The sequence below is a fragment of the Candidozyma pseudohaemuli genome (genome assembly GCF_003013735.1).
Source record: "Candidozyma pseudohaemuli strain B12108 chromosome Unknown scaffold00001, whole genome shotgun sequence".
Lineage (NCBI taxonomy): Eukaryota > Fungi > Ascomycota > Pichiomycetes > Serinales > Metschnikowiaceae > Candidozyma > Candidozyma pseudohaemuli.
In genome coordinates this window covers 1,299,103-1,317,828 of record NW_020194435.1, presented here as the reverse complement: position 1 = coordinate 1,317,828, position 18,726 = coordinate 1,299,103, and the positions used below count along the sequence as shown (strand labels likewise).

General features: G+C 45.5%; 10 protein-coding genes and 2 non-coding genes across 12 annotated transcripts; 7 read left to right on the top strand and 5 right to left on the bottom strand.

Moving 5' to 3' along the window:
• Positions 1-236: 236 nt before the first annotated feature.
• RPS8A (40S ribosomal protein eS8) lies at positions 237-830 on the top strand (the record flags this gene model as incomplete). Its single annotated transcript, XM_024856033.1, has 1 exon — positions 237-830. One exon carries the CDS (start codon positions 237-239, stop codon positions 828-830), a length of 594 nt encoding a protein of 197 aa, XP_024715632.1.
• Positions 831-1,345: 515 nt separating this feature from the next.
• On the bottom strand, positions 1,346-2,710 carry C7M61_000598 (C1 family peptidase; the record flags this gene model as incomplete). The annotated part of the gene is made up of 1 exon (XM_024856032.1): positions 1,346-2,710. The coding sequence occupies one exon, from the start codon at positions 2,708-2,710 to the stop codon at positions 1,346-1,348; it is 1,365 nt and encodes a 454-aa protein (XP_024715631.1).
• An 839-nt stretch (positions 2,711-3,549) lies between these two features.
• Positions 3,550-3,623, top strand: C7M61_000597. Its single transcript has one exon. It is a non-coding gene; the product is annotated as a tRNA-Ile (tRNA).
• A 9-nt stretch (positions 3,624-3,632) lies between these two features.
• On the top strand, positions 3,633-3,705 carry C7M61_000596. The gene has a single exon. It is a non-coding gene; the product is annotated as a tRNA-Ala (tRNA).
• Positions 3,706-3,839: 134 nt separating this feature from the next.
• C7M61_000595 (uncharacterized protein) lies at positions 3,840-5,555 on the bottom strand (the record flags this gene model as incomplete). Its single annotated transcript, XM_024856031.1, has 1 exon — positions 3,840-5,555. The coding sequence occupies one exon, from the start codon at positions 5,553-5,555 to the stop codon at positions 3,840-3,842; it is 1,716 nt and encodes a 571-aa protein (XP_024715630.1).
• A 1,780-nt stretch (positions 5,556-7,335) lies between these two features.
• On the top strand, positions 7,336-12,894 carry C7M61_000594 (snoRNA-binding rRNA-processing protein; the record flags this gene model as incomplete). The annotated part of the gene is made up of 1 exon (XM_024856030.1): positions 7,336-12,894. One exon carries the CDS (start codon positions 7,336-7,338, stop codon positions 12,892-12,894), a length of 5,559 nt encoding a protein of 1,852 aa, XP_024715629.1.
• A 139-nt stretch (positions 12,895-13,033) lies between these two features.
• C7M61_000593 (uncharacterized protein) lies at positions 13,034-13,345 on the top strand (the record flags this gene model as incomplete). Its single annotated transcript, XM_024856029.1, has 1 exon — positions 13,034-13,345. One exon carries the CDS (start codon positions 13,034-13,036, stop codon positions 13,343-13,345), a length of 312 nt encoding a protein of 103 aa, XP_024715628.1.
• Positions 13,346-13,750: 405 nt separating this feature from the next.
• On the bottom strand, positions 13,751-14,422 carry C7M61_000592 (uncharacterized protein; the record flags this gene model as incomplete). The annotated part of the gene is made up of 1 exon (XM_024856028.1): positions 13,751-14,422. One exon carries the CDS (start codon positions 14,420-14,422, stop codon positions 13,751-13,753), a length of 672 nt encoding a protein of 223 aa, XP_024715627.1.
• Positions 14,423-15,038: 616 nt separating this feature from the next.
• Positions 15,039-15,689, top strand: YPT52 (Rab family GTPase; the record flags this gene model as incomplete). The annotated part of the gene is made up of 1 exon (XM_024856027.1): positions 15,039-15,689. The coding sequence occupies one exon, from the start codon at positions 15,039-15,041 to the stop codon at positions 15,687-15,689; it is 651 nt and encodes a 216-aa protein (XP_024715626.1).
• A 102-nt stretch (positions 15,690-15,791) lies between these two features.
• Positions 15,792-16,247, bottom strand: MBF1 (Mbf1p; the record flags this gene model as incomplete). The annotated part of the gene is made up of 1 exon (XM_024856026.1): positions 15,792-16,247. One exon carries the CDS (start codon positions 16,245-16,247, stop codon positions 15,792-15,794), a length of 456 nt encoding a protein of 151 aa, XP_024715625.1.
• Positions 16,248-17,170: 923 nt separating this feature from the next.
• C7M61_000589 (trans-2-enoyl-CoA reductase (NADPH)) lies at positions 17,171-18,118 on the top strand (the record flags this gene model as incomplete). Its single annotated transcript, XM_024856025.1, has 1 exon — positions 17,171-18,118. The coding sequence occupies one exon, from the start codon at positions 17,171-17,173 to the stop codon at positions 18,116-18,118; it is 948 nt and encodes a 315-aa protein (XP_024715624.1).
• Positions 18,119-18,239: 121 nt separating this feature from the next.
• C7M61_000588 (peptide-methionine (R)-S-oxide reductase) lies at positions 18,240-18,632 on the bottom strand (the record flags this gene model as incomplete). Its single annotated transcript, XM_024856024.1, has 1 exon — positions 18,240-18,632. The coding sequence occupies one exon, from the start codon at positions 18,630-18,632 to the stop codon at positions 18,240-18,242; it is 393 nt and encodes a 130-aa protein (XP_024715623.1).
• Positions 18,633-18,726: the final 94 nt, after the last annotated feature.

Genomic DNA, 18,726 nt, shown 5'->3' with positions numbered 1-18,726 from the left:
GTGCTACTTGAGATTCTTCTTTTTTTCTACTAGACAGTAACCAAGAAGTATGTTGAATTCAACACCGACACCGTCAACGAACCCGAAGCAGACCAAAGAATCCATTAAAGTTATCCATTACAACCGTCCAATCCGTCTTCCCTGTTGATTTAATCCCTTGATCATCAGCATTTCATCTCAATTCTTTGTCTTCGGGATCACCATCCACAAAGCATTATACTAACAAACAGTTCACCATGGGTATTTCTAGAGACTCTCGTCACAAGCGTGCTGCTACTGGTGCTAAAAGAGCTCAGTTCAGAAAGAAGAGAAAGTTCGAGTTGGGTAGACAGCCCGCTAACACCAAGATCGGTGCTAAGAGAATTCACACTGTCAGAACCAGAGGTGGCAACCAGAAGTTCAGAGCTTTGAGAGTTGAGACCGGTAACTTCTCTTGGGCCTCCGAGGGTGTCGCCAGAAAGACCAGAATTGCCTCTGTCGTCTACCACCCATCTAACAACGAGTTGGTCAGAACCAACACCTTGACCAAGTCTGCTATCGTCCAGATCGATGCCACTCCATTCAGACAATGGTTCGAGACCCACTACGGTAAGTCTTTGGGTAAGAAGCAGGCCGAGGAGGAGGTCAAGAGATCTCACAAGGTTGAGAGAAAGTTGGCTTCCAGAGCCGCTTCTGCCAACATTGAGTCCGCTGTCGACCACCAGTTCACTGCTGGTAAGTTGTACGCTTGCATCTCTTCAAGACCAGGTCAGTCCGGTAGATGTGATGGTTACATCTTGGAGGGTGAGGAGTTGGCCTTCTACTTGAGAAGATTGACCGCTAAGAAATAAGCTTCTCTCTTCAATAGTCACCCAAAATAATATATTTCGTGTACACTAGTCCCACGTAGAGACCTCCCGAGGCAAGGCATAGAGAAGAGTGGTCTTCTTAGTGCTTGCTGAGAATCCAACATTCTATGATATGAGTTTACGAGAATGTCCTGTCAATATGAGACCCATTCTTACTCCATAGTATACGAAATAGTGAACAAGAGATTGAAAGAAACCTACTGAATCGACAAATGATTAAACGGTACTAGAATGTTAGTTGTTGAACTTAAATTCAGACATCAGCTTATTAGGCAATAATTGTTTATCTGCATGAGGACCGAGGCCCTGTTCAGATCAGGTCTGTGTAATTTTTTTTCATCCTTGTGTCAAGGTAAGAACATACGCTTTGAACTTTTCATAAAGAAAGAGATGTAGTTGAGATTAGAGGGTAGTTTTTTTCAAAGATGAACTTGTAGGTGAGTGCGGGTAACTACCTCTGTGCAATCGCGCGCATATTCATTTTGCAGCCTATTTACCTAAGAGAAAGTGGCCAATGCACCCATTGGATCCCATGGAGGCAAAACGACGGGATCAGCAGCCTCGTCGTAGATTTTTTGATGTTTGTCCAGCAACTCAGACTTGTCTACCACAATCTGGTAAACGTACTCCTTGAAGTACTTGTGGTCCATGCAATAGTAACCGTCCTGGCCCGAGTCCTTACCCCAGGAGTTCTCAACCTTCCATCTGATAGGGTTACCCTGCTCGTCCAAGTGTACAGCAGTCAAGACCATGGCGTGGGTCATAAGAGACTGTCTGTACTCAATTCTGCTGGACTTGTCTTGATCGGCATGGAAGTCGATAAGCTTGTAGTTATAAAGCTCCTCGTCCATGATACCTCTCTTCTTGTCCATGTAGATTGGGGTGTGGGTACCGAAGAAGATTGCCTGGTTGTTCTTAAGACGCTCGACGGCGTACTTGGCCAACTCATCGATGTCAATGTTCAAGTAAGAAACCTCTTTACCGCCAACAACGTTACCCAACTTGTCAATGTTGATGACCTTGTCGTATGGGTTACGAGGGTCATTCAACAAAGAAACATAGTTTTTCAAGCTGATGCCCAAATCCTTGTAGAACAGCAATGGCGTGAAGGTCAACTTCTTGACATTGTCATCCTTGTCCTTGAAATCCCACACCAATTCCTGATCTGGGAGTGGTGGCTGACCCAAGAAGATAACCATGAGTCTGTAGATCTCTTTTTGCTGCTGTTCCTTCAACTTAGCGATCGAGTCAGGAGCCTCCTTCTTGGCCTTTCTCAAATGCTGAGCGAACTCTCTCAACTTCGTCTTAAGCAAGAAATTCAAAGTTCTCGAGGCAGTGGCCGAGTAAGCATCAGGGTACAATTCGTGAGGAATCATACCGTATTTCTCAGCCACGTTGATGAACATATCGAACTGACCACCATCACATGTGGGGTCGTCCAACAAGTGCTGGATGAGACGGGAGTTGATGTCCAACTCAGCGGTAGAGTCAATTGATTCAGAAAACTTCTCCAAAAAGAAGTTACACTTCTCAAGCTTGTCAAAGAAGAACCAGTACAGCTGGGAGAATTGGAATTCCTTGACATTGTGCTTCTCCATGAAAGGAAGTCTCAACACATTACCACTTGCAAATAGCCAGCATCTTCCACTAGCCTTCTGGTTGGTGACAGGAGCACCCTGAACTTTGACGCCAGTGTTGAAAACCTTGTTGGAGTTTTTGATGAACACCTCACGGTTGATCAAGGCCTCCTCGGCGTTGTAAGTTCTCAACACCGAAGCACCCAACTGGGTGTTCAAGTCCAGGTTGAGAGCGTCGTTCCAAGACGCCAATGAAGAAACGTTGTATTTGGTAAAATCAGACATGTTGTTGAGTTAGTTAAACTTTGGGGTTGTCGTCTTATTTATAGTGGAATGAGCCGTGGAGGTGAATGGCTCCTTGGTGCGGCTGGGCATAACATCTCCGGTGCCCGTTAGTCGCACTACGCATATTCCGTTGAAGTTATTCGCTTAGCTGGTCACTAGCTGTGCTTTAGATAATCTTTGTTCGATATCAGGTCAATTGCCACTTAATCACCATGTTCAAAGATAAAGAGATATTCAATTTAGCTATTGCCTACAGATGTTTCAGATCAACATGGCTACCCTAGAGGTTCTGGCACTTCCTGCAAGGTCCGAGCGCATATTTGACACCTAACTGAACGTCTCCAATGCAAGAACGCTTACGTTATTCGTCCGATTTTTCATGTCTTGTTGATAAAGTGGAAATATATTTCCGTTCGGTTTTGTGTCTGGCGATACTGTGATTGCAATTCTCGAAGACCCCCATTGAGTTGAGTAGCCTGCTGTCATTATCGACCAATAAGGCCTAAGTCACTTGAACAAATACAAAATTTTTGCTTCCCGTCATCTAATTCGGATTTTTCGGCTGATTTGCATTCTGTACAGCAACAAGAATGGAGCTTCATCGAAGGATCACTAGGCTTTTTAGAAAAAAGAACTCTTTGCGGCCATCAGAATGGGTGAAATTGCCGAATGCAGTCTCTTTTGGTATGCGGAGAGCTGGTAGAACCATAAGCTAAAGAATTGGGCAATTTTATGGTGTGTGGACAAGTTTTTGGATAATTTGGAACCTTCATATGTGGCTTATATGCAGGTTTTTATTGTGTTTCTTATATAGCCCACAGTTCCAATTGTTTCAAGTCGGTCCCTTGGCCCAGTTGGTTAAGGCGTGGTGCTAATAACGCCAAGATCAGCAGTTCGATCCTGCTAGGGACCACTTCTTCCAGGGCGTGTGGCGTAGTTGGTAGCGCGTTCGCTTAGCATGCGAAAGGTCTCCGGTTCGAATCCGGACTCGTCCATAATTTTTTTTTTTGTCAAACCTTTGAATGCTTTATTTTTATAATTCACTTTACCTAGGTCGAATTGCGAGTGAAACTCGGACATTGCATCGTTATTGTACTTATAATGAATATATAGTGTAGAATTGAAGAGATCAGAAGATCACATTGAGGAATTTCTCCCATGCGTTTTTTGGATTAGGCTGTGGAGTGTTTCTCTGTTCCTCTTCAACGAGCTCCAACTTGCTGAAGTCGAAACTCTCCAAAGGATTAAGCCATCTCTTACGGCCAACCCAGAAGTATGAATATGTTCTGTGGCCAACGTAAAGTCCAAGGACGATTGGGAATGTGATGTAGGCGGCAAGGAAGTCACCGATCTTGAAGTCGAAGAACACAGCGTAACCGTTGGTGAGAGTAATCAAACCAACCATGAACATAATGTAGTAGGCACCGAAAGGCTGGAATAATGTTCTGTAGGGAACCCTGTCCTCGAGACCCTGTACCACCACAGCCTTTCTCCACCTAGAATAAGCAAAGGCAACAAAGATCCAAGAAATGAAACCGGAAATAGTGGTGATGTTGGAGAACCAGGTGAAAACCTGAGCAGAAGAACTCGAAACGTTCAAGTATGACAAACAACCAACACACCAGGTGATCAACACACAGTATACTGGAATACCCCATCTGTTAACAAAGGTGAAACATTTTGGAGCCAATCCTCTCAATGCAAGAGAGTACAAAGTTCTCGAACCAGCGTAGAAGAAGGAGTTACCAGCAGAAGCGGCCGAAATCAAAACGACAGCGTTAATGATATGGTTCAAGACAGGGATACCGGCATTTTGAATACCAAGCACGAATGGGGAGGCCGAAGCATCACCAGTATCACTACTCAAACGCTCACTTCTGGAGTCGGCGATGATTCCGATGACCAAGGAACCCAAGATGTAGAAGAATGCCAAACGGTAAATAAACTGGTTGGCACACTTGGGCAAAATACGACGAGGGTTGGAAACCTCACCAGAACAAGCAACGATCAACTCAGGACTCATAATGAAAGAGTAACCGGCTTTAATCACCGCGGTCCAGAAACCCAAGAAACGACCAGTGTCGCCGCCGGTCAAGTGCTCGTGGAAAGCATTACCATGTTTCCAATAACGGAAACCAAGTCTGTCGCCCTTTGGACCACCGCCAAAGAACAAGACAACACCCAAAATAATAAGACCGGTAATTGCAAGTAATTTGATCGCAGCGAGCACGAACTCAACTTCACCGTAAAATTGAACCGGCATTAAGTTCAAAATTAACATGGCACCAAGCAAAATGGAAAGCCAGACGGCAATGTGTACATCTGTGGTCCAATACTGAATGACAATGGCGGCAGCGACGACTTCAGCGGCGACCAAAATGGCAAAACCATACCAGTAGTTGTAGCCAAGAGCGAAACCGATGGAAGGGTCGGTGTAGTCATTAATAAATTGCTGGGAACCAGCACCTGGAACGGGCAAGAAAGCAGCCATTTCTGCCAACATGTTCATGACAAACCACACAATGGTGGACAAGACGATATAAGAAAGCCAGAGGGCGGCGGGGCCGACCTGATACAAGACAAGACCAGAGCCAACGAAAAGACCGGTACCGATGGCACCACCCAAAGCGATCAACTGGACATGTCTATTCCTTAAACCCTTTTTTAATTCGTTTTCCTCCACGGAGATAATGGAGTTGTTCTCAGAGACAATGTTACCCTTTTCGTCGACATTGACGATTCTGGAGTTTGAGATGGAAGGTCCGAGGTAGGCCGAATTGGATCTCAAGATGGACGGCCTCGAGGTCATGGCCTTGAGGTCAAATACGTGTGAGTCTTTACCCATGGCGAAGATTGGGACAGAATGGAGGGGAGAAAAGTACAAAGAAAAAAAGAATGTGGGGCCGGCGCCAATATATAGGCGATGCAGAATCTGCTTATCTGGAGGGTCTGAGACGCAGAAAGAAATCGCAGGCTGACGTGCAATGCACGGCGAGCCCATTCAGGACGATGATGTAAAATAAGTGGGGCCTGCTGCCCCCAGGCACAATGGCCTGAAACAGGGTGTGGCGGCGAGTTTAATTCAAACGCTAATCACGGCTCGGGTTATGAGACCTACGTGTTGGTGCAACTACAAGTGTGACTGTTTCTCGGCGCCCTCGCTTGACAGTACCAAGAGTTTTTTGTGCCCCGCCAACAAAGATGACGTGAGGGGCACGATCTCAGGAGCTAGTTTTTTTTTCCTTGGATCTAGCAAGCCAGACGGGCTAAAATAAATGAGATCAAAATTTTACCCGAAATTCTGGTTGAGTTTCCGTGGTCTACGGTACGGCGATCGGAGACGGCGTTTTGCAAGTCCTGGCGAGATATCTGACGCAGTGCGCTCGCGCAAGTTTGCCCTGTTCTTTTTTTTTTTTTTTTGTGCTCAGAATCTGGGGTACCCGCCGCCATCGCCTTCCTCCCGCGCCCTAACTGGCGCCTATTTTTTGCGGACATATACGCCCACAAAAATGGCACTTTTTTCTCTGCCCCACACGGCCCCACCCTTCCCAGCCGACCCTAGCCGTTACGGTCGGCGTCGGTCAGCAGGAGGATCATGAAGGGTTCGGACCGGACACAAAGAATACGATACTCTTGGCAAGTCACGTCGCAAACGTCTGTGCATTAGTCAACCCACGACGCTTCAGATTGGTCCGATTTTTTTTTTTATCAGCACTACGCTTATCTTGTTATCAGAGGCTTCGTCTCGTAGCTATCGATATCGCTTACGCCTCGCCATGGCTTTCTGTGCGGGCATCGCAGCAACAAATTTTCTTTTTTTTTCTCAGAGATAGCCTGCGCTGCGTATCAGCCAACGGTTTGCCTAGATGACGACTCCACTTGTCGCTTATTACGAACACGGAACGCACTCGTAAAGCACGTAAATGTAAGATAGACTTTTAATGCCTGGAAAGTCCGGAAAAGGTTGGTTGAGCCGGATAACCCTAAAGTGGCATCGGAGCGGGGCGTAAGCGAACCGGACCCCTGTATCTGAATGCCGTTTTCTCCAGCTGGAAAAGTCCGTTGGAACGCGAGGTGGGCAGCTTCGCCGAATCCGCCCAGAAACAAGAACTCACTGCGCCCCAAAAGGTATTTTGCTCTGGAGACCCACAGTTTCCGTTTTGGTGTAATTATACGCTGGCTAGTTTTGTGGAGGTAGGTGGTTGAGTGCCATCCTGTAGCTAGTCTGTGTGGGCCACTTTTGTACCTTATTTGTTTCGGAGGCAACGTTATGAACCTTGTAAGTGTGGATACTTGAATGGACCCTTGTGGCACACTTTAAGCCCCGAATTGCCTTTGTTCCCTATTCGTTATAGTATCGAGTCATGGCGTCTTCATGGATCCTTCACTGCATGGGTTCTCACTTTTGCACCCATGAGCAGAAAACAAAGATACAAGTAGACGAACGCTCAACCAATCCAATGGCCTAACCAATTTTCATTCTCCTTATCCACAATCCTTCAACGGTGATCAAACCTCTCATGGTCTCCAAAATGTATGGTGGACCTGCACATACTGCTCCTCGTCTCATCTCTCATCGCATACTGAAAATTATACCAGACAAGGTCGACCACCGATAACCCATTATGTCATTGTTGTCCCAGCAGTTGAAGACCATCGGTGAGAAGAATGCCTCCTTGGCAGTCGACAGAAAATCCAGGCAACAGATCCACTCGAGATCTTTGCTATTCGATGCAAAAACTGCAGCCGCCCAAGACTTTGACTATATCTACCTGATAGCAACAGAGGGCCTCGACGAGCTCATAGAACTTGATCTGAGATTTGAGAAGTTTTCGGCGACCCTCTTTTCTGAAACCAGCATTGATTTCGACAGAAATGTCAAGTCGAAGGATATCCTCGATCAGGTCAACAGAAACTTGGAAGCTTTCATGAACTTGGCTGCCCCCTACTACAACCTTGCACCCACTCTCAAAGCCATGGAGTGGTTGGTCAGAAGATATCACGTCAACATTCATAACACAGAGTTATTGTTCTTGTCCACCTTATCCTACCATTCGCAGCCAGTCTTCACCAGAATCATGAATGTGGTTCCAAAAGGTTCCATGCCAGTCATTTTTTCATGGTTGTCCGGTTACAAAGAACAATCCAAGCCTTTGCCCGCATCATCCGTGCTCAAAAGCTTTCATAATGATCCAGCTTTTTTCAGATTGTACTCCGAGTACCTCAGAGAGCAGTTGAAGCATAAAACCATTTACAAAGAACAATTGGTATTTTACTTATCCAACACCGCCCAGGTGTTAGCATCACACGGTCGTGACACCGAAAAACTTAATCTGGATTATATCGTCACGATTTTGGAGACTCTCAATGATCTCTTGGCCCCACAAAAACACGAGTTTAAGTTTTCCAGCACCCTCAAGGAAGACATTAAGCTTACTGCATTTGCAATTGTCTCAGTTTTGAGCTCAGTTGTCCCCTTGAGTGACGAATTAGTCTACTCTTTGACCATTTCAATTTTGAAGGATTCCTTTGCATTTACTCACCTCAAGAGACAAACTCTTGTAGTGTTGGGACAGTTGTGGAACTATTTCAACGAAGATGATGTAAGTAAGGAGGCTGAAGTCTTTAAGGATTTACCATCGAACCTTCTCCTCCAAGAGGAAGCCTTGTTGCTTACCTTGATTGAAGAGAACTACCACATTGCAAAATTCATTTTCTTCTATGTTATCGACTGTTTAAATCATGGCAATGGCGATACCGTCAATCTTTTGCAATACCTCAGTGTTGCCACCAATAGCTTGTTTTTCCCCGCTGTTGTCAAGAAGCTTCTTGTCTACTTGTCACAACCTTCAGTCTCGAAAGAGGGAAGAGATGGTGCGGTCGTCATCTTTGAGCAACTTCTCTCTAAAAACAAGGAGAATCTCATCGAAGAGCTCAAGAAGCATCTGAAATCTATTGGTGACTTGGAGATGGTGCTTATGCATACTATGGGTGAAACTGCAAACGACTCATCCTACGAGGGTGACTACGAGGACGCCGTGGCCGACTTCGAGCCTGTTCCTTCCAAGACTGTCAGCCAAGTGTCTGTAAAGGCCAAGAGCTACTTCACTGCAACTTCTAACGCTGAATTTGCGAAGGTCTCTGAAGAGTTGCTTAAAGAACTTGCAAAATATGAAGCAAAGAAACAGCTCCCTTTCTTGAAAGCTGTTACTCGTGAGCTCTTCAAATCTGATGAACAGATTGTGTCCTTCCTTTTCAGATTGGCTTTTACCGCTGCAATTCCCTTGTCATATCGCTTGTTGGCCCTCGGTTGCGTTAAGAATGTGCTCCAAGAGGTCACGTCTAAGAACACTAATGTCAGTCTTTACCTTCTCACCCCATTCACTCTCCTTGGTTTAAGTGACACCAGCAAACCTTTTAGGGAGCTTTGCATGGCTATACTTCAAGTGATACATGAGCAAAGCGAGAAAATTCTGAGCAAGGGTAAGAAAGCCAAATCCATCTTGTTCATGGAGTCAGAAATTTACCACGGAAATGAGGATGGCAAACTGTCCCTCATTTCTCCATCGGATGCCAATGTTATGTTGAACGTTTTGTTCGACAAGAACACTCCATTGGATGATGTCCGCTTTGATGCCACCCGCTTCTTGTCACTTTTGTACGACACGTTATTCAAGAGTACGAAAACAGGAAAGAAGTTTGGTTCCCTCCTCCTCAAAAGCTTCGTTTATGGGCAGTGGGCTTCGCCTTCATTGCCACTTTCATTCAAGCACAGAGTCTGGCGAATCATTAGTTCGCAGAATAAAGACACTAAGGGCTTCGATGATAGATTTTCGTTCGTCGGTGATGTCAAGGCTCTTTTTGAAAAGCGTGACGCATGGTTCCATGATGCTTTTGCAGAGGGCTTGAATTTCGTTGAGGATGTCGAAAAGACTATTGCCGGTATGGTCGGTGGACAGACCACTAATGAAAAGAAGAGAGCTAAGGAAGTTGAGTGGTTCGTGAGAGCTTTGAATGCAGAAGATGATTTGCAAATTATTGCCAATGAAAGAATCAAGGCACTTTTCCCTCAGCTCAAACACACAGACTTGAAGGTTCGCTTGAGCAAGGAATTTATTGAATTACTTGTCAAGGACAGTGACTCAGTTTTGCACTTTGACCCACTCGAGACTTTGCAATCACTTGAGTTTACCAACCAGGACATGGTAGCGTTGTTGAATTCTGTCAATATTGTCACCGAGGTTCCGGAGCAGTCAGTGGCTAAAAGAAGAAGAAGATCTTCATCATCCACTCAAAAGAATATGGCGAGAGATGATATCAATAGCATGGCTGCTGCACATTTGAGAAAGCTTTCTATAATTCTCGATGTGCTCGAGACCCAGTTAAGACAGTCTATCAGCTCATTGGCGGGTCCAGACTTGTTACAGGTTTTGTTCAAAATATTAACTGACTTGGACTATTTGGGCAACGACGGAAAGCTTCCTGTGTTGTATGCTCAGGAAACCCTTGCTTCTTGTATGTTGCTCTTCATCGTGAAGATGAAGGATTCCCAAAGCAGAAGCAGATCTCGTATTGACTCCAATTCGATTAGGGCTGATTTGATTGTGAACTCCATCAGATTGTCACAATCGCCTCAAGTGCAAAACAGGTTGTTACTCGTGATTGCTGAATTGGCTTCTTTGGCACCAGAGATCATCTTGCACTCTGTTATGCCTATCTTCACATTTATGGGTGCCCATACTGTGAGACAAGATGACGAATTCTCCAGTTCTGCCTTGCAAAAAACAATTTCGAAGGTTGTGCCTGCTATCACCGCAGCTTCATCTTCCGTCTCCACTGAGATTGAGTTCTTGTTGACCAGCTTTGTTACTGCCTTCCAGCATATCCCCAGACATCGTAGAGTGAAGCTTTTCGTGTACTTGGTCCAGACCTTAGGACACGAGAACTCGTTGCAAAACATCTTGTTCTTGATGGGTCAACAGTACTCTACTAACTTGGAGAAGAACAGAATTCATGAGTGCAACTCGCTGTTAGACTTCACTACTGCTTTGTTGAAGACATTTGACGCCGACATCTGTTTGCAAAGTGTCAACAGCTTCCTCGGCTTGTGGGATCTAGTGCCAAAGGCCAACCTTGGATCAGACTCTGATAAGATCGCTGCCTTGACAAACAGACCAATTTTTGGCTCCTCGATCGCCAACGCTACTGATGCAGAGTTGACTGCACTCAGAACCAACTTGTTACACTTTATCAATCAAGTCTTGGGTACCGATGAAGAGTTGTCCGTCAGCGCCAACCTCGTTTCTTTGAGAATGAAGGTGTCGTTGGTGTTGTTTGATGATCAGACGTCTGAGGATGAGAAGAAGTCAATCCTTAAGGTTTTCAGTAAGGTCACTTCTTTTATCTTGGGCTCGTTGGATAATTTCAATTCTGAGAAGGGTAACGCTAAGATTGTCAACGAGTTGTACAACGTGCTCAAGTCATTGCTCAACTTGCTTCCCATGAGCTACTACGTGTCCTCCATCTCAGACTCTTTGAAGAATGTCAATGATCAGTTGTCAGCCACTATCGCAAAGAATTTTGCTGTTCTTGCTGGAACCAAATTTGAGAATGAGATGAACCTGAACTCATTTGACGAGGAGATTGAAACTGCTGTCTTGTCAGAGCTTTTGCCAACCTTGATTGAAGGTGTTGAGAAGTTCGATAACATCGAGCTTGTTCAGGCTTACTTGGATACTTTTTCAATCATTGTTTCCAAGCTTGCCGCATCATCTCCAGATCTTGCTTCCTCAGAAGATGCTAAGTTCCTCATTGGTACATTGAAGACCATTACTTCAGAACATGGTATGTTGAGCGAGCACACAGAGATTAGAGTGTCCTCTTTGAATGCAGTTGCAAGTGTTATCAAGGTTTTTGGTGTGAAATGTATTGGTTTCTTCCCCAAGATTTTGCCTCCCGCTTTGAAGATTTGGGAGTCCACCACCGTTCAAGAAGAAAATGATGATGAGGATATGGATGATGAAGAGCAGGAAGGTAGAATGTTGTTGCAGGGTTCAGTTCTCATGCTTTTCTCTGTTTTGGTCAAGAGAATGCCAGCCTTCGTTACTACGAATTTGAAGCAGATTGTGAAGGCGACTTTGGTCAGTGACTTGATTGACAGTGGCATCCGTTCCAATGTTTTGGCCTTGATTGTGGAGCATGTGGACAAGGGTCAAGTGTTGAGTTGCTTGTTCAACTTAGCACTTACAGACGATTTCTACGCTATCAATGATGCCAAGGAGCTTGGTTTGTATTTGAATGGTGTGAAATCTGCGATTGACGCTATCGAGAAGAAGACGGCCACGGGTAACTCTTCGCTCTTCATGAAGTGGTTGATCAAGTCGTTTGAATTCAGAAACGAGTATGGTCAAGAGAAGTTCAATGACAACACAATTCACAGCATTGAAAATTCGTTCCACCAATGTGCTATTGTTTACGTCATGAAGCTTAACGACAAGAGCTTCCGTCCTCTTTTCGCCAACTTGGTTAGGTGGGCCGCCACGGGAGAAGGCTCCATTGGTTCTGTCAACACCGAAATTAGCAGACTTACTGCGTTCTTCAAATTCTTCAACAAATTGCAAGATAGGTTGAAGAGCATCATCACATCCTACTTTTCATACATGATTGACCCAACGGTGGCCATTTTAAACAGATTTGCATCTGGAGGATTGAAGGAAACCAACTTGAGAAGAATTATCTTGAATGCTTTGGTTTCGTCATTCAAGTATGATCAGGACGACTACTGGTCGCATCAACTGAGGTTTGAGACAATCCTCAACCCTCTCTTGTCTCAATTGAGTAACATTGAAAAGCCCATTGGCAAGTACCTCGTGAAAGCCGTTACATCTTTTGTCACTAATGTTTCATCTGATGAATACAACGAGAAGCTTGTGCATGGTTTGATTTACTACATCTCGAATGAGCATGAAAACACTCTGAACACCAAGATGTGGACCATCAGAATCTTGAAGGAAATCTTCCAGAAGTTGGGCGAGCAGTGGTTGCCATTCTTGCCTACTTTCATTCCATACATTGCAGAATTGTTGGAAGACGACGACGAGGATGTTGAATTGGAGGTCAGAAAGGATTTGGTTAGAGTTATTGAAAACGTTCTCGGCGAGCCACTTGAACGTTACCTCAATTAGGCGCATCAATAAATGGCTGCGAAAAAGTATAGTATCGACCCAAAGTACGGGGTGCACGGATGTGTAGAAATTCTGCGCTCTTCCATGAAAAAAAGCATATATAGCTGTGGAGAAGTCACATCACACACTCACCTGCAAAATGTCATTCTTGAAGTCCGTTAACAACTTGAAGCCATTGTTCGACAGAGTCTTGGTTCAAAGATTGAAGCCTGCTACGCAGACCACCAGTGGTATCTACATTCCTGAGAAGAACCAGGAGAAGTTGAACCAGGGTACTGTCATCGCTGCTGGTCCTGGTGCTACCGACGCCAACGGTAAGATCATTCCTGTTTCCGTTCAGGCTGGCGACAAGGTCTTGTTGCCTAGCTTTGGTGGCTCTCCTGTCAAGGTTGGTGACGAGGAGTTCTTGTTGTACAGCGACAGAGAGATCTTGGCCAAGATTGACCAATAAGTTTAGGTCAGCTGACTTGTAAATAGATAAGACGAAGCTATGTTCTGTTTCATATATGTATTGGACATTAAGTAGTTGATCAAATATTTGGCTCAGGCCATCATTGAAGCCTAAATGGGAAAAAAGACGGAGAAACAACCAAATTCCACACGTTCAATTCAGGGATGTCAATACGCAAAAACGCCAATGTGGAATTGCATTGTTTTGAGCTCTTGTGCTGAAGTAATTCACAAGCAACGGTACAAGAAGGATACATGGGGAAGCGCATTCTTATGCGCGCCCCGTAGAGTTTACGAGGTGCTCGTAATATTGGACGCCGACTATCCGAAGATCAATTGAGGCAAAGCTCTCATAAATACAAAAAAATAATTAAAGACGACGGTCAGCGTGAAATTGTGCCGGGCCTCACTTGGCAGCCAAGTCCTGCGAGTGGTGACTGGCAGGTGGTGAGTGGGCCGTTGGCTGCGAATCCACATCCTTGTGGTCAACAGCATCCTCCTGACCACTGGAGGCGCCAGCGCCAGCTTCAACGTCAGCGGTATCTGTCGTGGCTGGAGGAGCGTCATTTCCATTCAAAAAAACAGCACCAGGGGCAAGGCTGCCTCTCTGCAACACACCGGACTTTCCGCTGGTCTTGTAGCTCTGGTACAAGGTGAAGTAGCCAATTATGGCCACTGTGGCGAGGGATGTCACAAAGCCCAAAACTGCAAAGGCAAGGGCGCCCTTGCCGGCTTGGCAGCCTGTCTTGTAGCGGCCGGCCCAATTGCACGACAAGTCGCTTCCGAAGCGGTCTCCGAGCACACCGACGGCGATAATCCACCAGAGTAGCATCCACAGGTCTCCTGCAAGCGCGGTAGCGGGTGACAAATGGCGAACCACAGCAGGGATGACTGTTGGAATATAGTATATGAAGCCAAGAAGACTTGTAACCAATGACACGCCAGACCGGTTTTCCCAGAAGTCCAACTTATCCACTGCTACACACGAGCAGATGAAAAGGCAGAAGGTGAAGACGAGGAGTGCAGCACGAAGCCCCAAGGCGACGGCGTCTCTAAAAGCCAAATTGAATAAGACCATTTTTTTCGATTTATTTCAAAGAATATGTCAGGGATTGAGGGGCGCCGGGGACCTATTTATGCTCCCCTGCCACCGGCTAGAACAAGGATCGAGCCCCACGAACAATCCCATTCTTTCGAGCACTAGTGACCTATGCCGCGTAAGTATGCAGAAGATCTCGGTCTATGTACAGTACGGCGCTAGCCGTGCACCAACGGCCATATACGAAGTGGGCCAATTCGGGACAGGATGGTTTATTTGCCGAGCCGATACCATCGGATCAAATCCTGTGGGCTGACGCTGACACCCGTACCGAAGTCTAATGCCTAATCATGAGCTGACGGAAGATTGTGCATGGAGGGATGCGGCGGGACCGAGGATGTTTAAAAATAGAAACGATAATATTGTGTCCGAGGCAATGAGACCTTCAAAAAATAATCGGAATTGAGCCCGAAAGTGAGATCCTGTTCTTATAGTTTGCACTGCTGCAGCGTTGCTTAATGCACTGCTTAATCCAGGGTGGCCCCCTACACCGGGATCTAACCATCCCCAAGCTGGTCGTGCAAGCACCGTGCGATATCATTCCTACAAGTAAACACCTGGATAGATAGTGACTGTGCAAACGAAATCAATCAAGATGTCCGAGAATCGATTTGTCCAATTCAAGTTGGTGCTTCTTGGGGAGAGTGCAGTGGGCAAATCCTCGATAGTGCATCGTTTTGTCAAAAACACTTTTGACGACATGAGGGAGTCCACCATCGGTGCCGCCTTCCTTACTCAATCCATCACATTGCCTGAATTGAAAACGACAGTTAAGTTTGAGATCTGGGATACTGCCGGCCAGGAACGTTATAAGAGTTTGGCACCCATGTACTACAGAAACGCAAACGCTGCGTTGTGTGTTTACGACATTTCAAGCCAGGCTTCCTTCACGAAAGCCCAGGACTGGATCAAGGAGTTGAAGAAGAGGGCGCCGGAAGGCATCGTCCTCGCACTAGTAGGCAACAAGGCTGACTTGGCCGATGAAAGAGAAGTTGAGGAGACCGAGGTTGAACAGTATCTAGAGCAGCTTAATCAGGAGGCCACCGCTGCTGGAGAGGCTCCCACAAAGGTTGTACACAAGGAGTGCTCCGCCAAATCCGGCGAGGGTGTTCTAGAAATTTTTGATAGCATTGCTCGTGCCTTGCCCCTTGAGGAGGCAAATGATAGAGCTACTCCACAACCTGGCAAGAGGGTGGATCTTGGAAGGCATCAAACACAGCGGCCGCAACAGCTGGGCTGTTGCTAAGGGTTGCAGGCATACGAGAGAATTTACAATAAATGAGACAAAGAAGGCTGGCGTCGTGATTCGTGTAGTGCAAACTATTTAAGTCTATGATACCAAGTAGGATTACTTCTTCTTGGGGCCGAACAATGGCTCACCAATGTTCTTACCTCTCAACTTGACTCCCAATGCTCTCTCAATCTTACCCAAGACTTGCTGGTTAGGCACAGCCCTGCCAGCCTCGTAGTCATTGATGACCTGAGGCTTCTCGTTGACCTTGGTAGCCAAATCTTTCTGGGTTAACTTCTTCTCTTGTCTGACTTGCGAGATCGTCTTACCAACGCTGGCCTCAACCTTCTTCACGCTGACGACATCATCCGTGTTGTCCAACTTGGTCAATCTCTGGCCCTCGGGGTTAGATTTGGTGTTGGTGGAACCGTACTTCTTTTCGGTGTTGATAGCAGCACCACTTCTTCTAGCAGCGTTCACTTCGGCCTGAGAACGAGCGACTCTCTCCCTTGGGCCACCGCCACCAACACGGGCCTTCTGACCAATAACAGTAACATTATCCCAGTCTGACATTTTGTAAATTGTTTTTCGTTATGATCCGTACAAGAAAAAACTGTGGACTGAACAGGAGGACGTCAGTGATTCTCGTGCGAAATGGTGGAGGAATACACGTGACCTTGCCCTCAATGATACTCATTATGAGTTGTTTGCCCTCATGGAATTTTCTAGACGTCAGTCACTGCGCATGGGTGCAAAATGACGATCTAAGACGGACTACGGAGGAAATTAACCATTGATGTGGATTAATACGTGTACTTTGTACGCCAATTTAGATTTTTTACGAGATTATTTTGAATTCAAGACGTTTCTCTAATTTCTACAACTTTTAACAATTTTGCAGTGTTCGAAGTTTCAGCCCTAGAATTTGTAAATCCCATATCATTTCAGATAAATTGTATTATGAAAATGGTAGTCTCAGGAATTAGACAATTGAAATTTATCCAACAAGATATCTTTCCAAAGAAAAAAAAAAGGAACAATATTACTTTTTTCATTTCATAATTCAATAGTAGGATGAACTTTTGGAGAGAGCAATGAACCGGACCCACTACCATACTGGTCAATTCCGTTAAAATTATATTCCGACGTCTTCTTACTAAAAAAAACTGATCACAGCGCATCTGTTTTTTTTTTTTTATTTCAAGATATAGCGAAGGAGACATTTTCCAGATCTGGTATAGGTTTCCGGAGTTTGTGTAGTCGGCTCAGTAAAGATCACTACCTGTCAATTCGCCTGTCGAGACAATGGATATTCACTGGTTCCTCGAACAGCCCAAACTGGGTCTAGCTGAATAATAATTTATAAAACAAGTTCAAATAATCGGAAACACGGTGAATTTTCAGGGAGATAAGACGAGTCCCGGCCAGTTTCGCACGACCCACATATATACATTGGTGCGCTCCCAACATCTTCATCCTTAACTTCCGAATCAACCATGGCCTCAATTGCAGTCGTCCCAAGATCGAAGAACATTAAGGGCTACTCTCGGTCCCTTGACTCCTTGTTGATTGCTCCAATTGTGAACAAAATTGCTACGGACAACAAGTTGAACCCCAACCGGATCAGACTCACTTACAAGGATGCTAATGGAAAACAGATTGCTTTAGACTCCTCCAAATCCTTGATGGACTACTTTACTGGTGCTGAATTGACGAAGGTGGTCGATATCTATGCCAAGGATTTGGGTCCTCAGATCGCTTGGAGTACTGTGTTCTTGTTAGAGTACTTGGGTCCGTTGGTGCTTCATCTCTTGTTCTACGGCTATTTTGCCATTTACAAGCAAGTTCCCCAGACCCAAACTCAAGTTCTTGCCTTCATCATGGTCACTTTGCACTTTGCTAAGAGAGAGTACGAGACCCTTTTCGTCCACAGGTTCTCTAACGCTACCATGCCTCTTTTCAACTTGTTCAAGAACTCCAGTCACTACTGGTTCTTGTCTGGCTTCAACTTAGCCTTTTTCGTTTACGGTAAGGATACTGCTTCATTGGCCTCGGCTGGATCGCTCGAGAAGTTTGTGTTCCACGTGAACTCCTTGCCTTCCACTGTGAACTATGCTCTCTTTGCCGTGTGGGCCTTTGCTGAATTGTCTAACTTCCAGACCCACGTTGCTTTGTCCAACCTCAGAAACAAGGATAGCAAGGCTTACGTCATTCCATATGGTTACGGTTTTGACTTGGTTTCTTGCCCAAACTACTTTTTCGAGTCTCTTGGGTGGGTGGTCTACTCTATTTTGGTCGGTAACTGGTCTGCATGGCTCTTCATGATTGTTGGTTCTGGCCAGATGTACATTTGGGCTGTCCAGAAGCACAAGAGGTACTTGAAGACATTTGGTGACGATTACAAAAAGTTGAGAAGGACCGCCATGATCCCTTACATTGCCTAATCACTATGTCCAGCAACAATTTGCTCATAAATGTATATCAACATGTTATTAAACCAATATCCCCCCCTCTATCAAACACCTATTCCCCCACTTACTAATCTGTCTTCTCAATAATGAGAACTTACTCGGGATTGAACTTCAAGCAAACACTGTTCACGCAATGTCTCTCATCTGTTGGCGTGTTGTAGCCTTCACCTTTGAAAATATGGCCCAAGTGGCCATCGCATTTAGCGCAACGCATCTCTGTTCTTGTCATCCCGAATGATCTGTCTTCAATCGTCTTCAAGGCGCCAGGAATAGCATCAAAGAATGCAGGCCAGCCACAGCTCGATTGAAATTTAGTGTTGGCTTTATAAAGTGGCGAGCCACAACCAACACACTCATAAACACCCTTCTCGCTTGCCGGAGTGTCAGTGTACTTTCCGGTGAAGGGTGCTTCAGTACCCAGCTGTCTTAAGACTCTGAACTGTTCCGGGGAAAGGATGGCCTGCCATTCCTGATCTGTTTTGGACATTCTTCTCAAACTTGATGTAGTAAAGTGCCTTGCGTTTCGTAATCCTAGAAGAACACTTCTAGTGAACATACAGTGGCGTCAAAGAGCTAAGCAA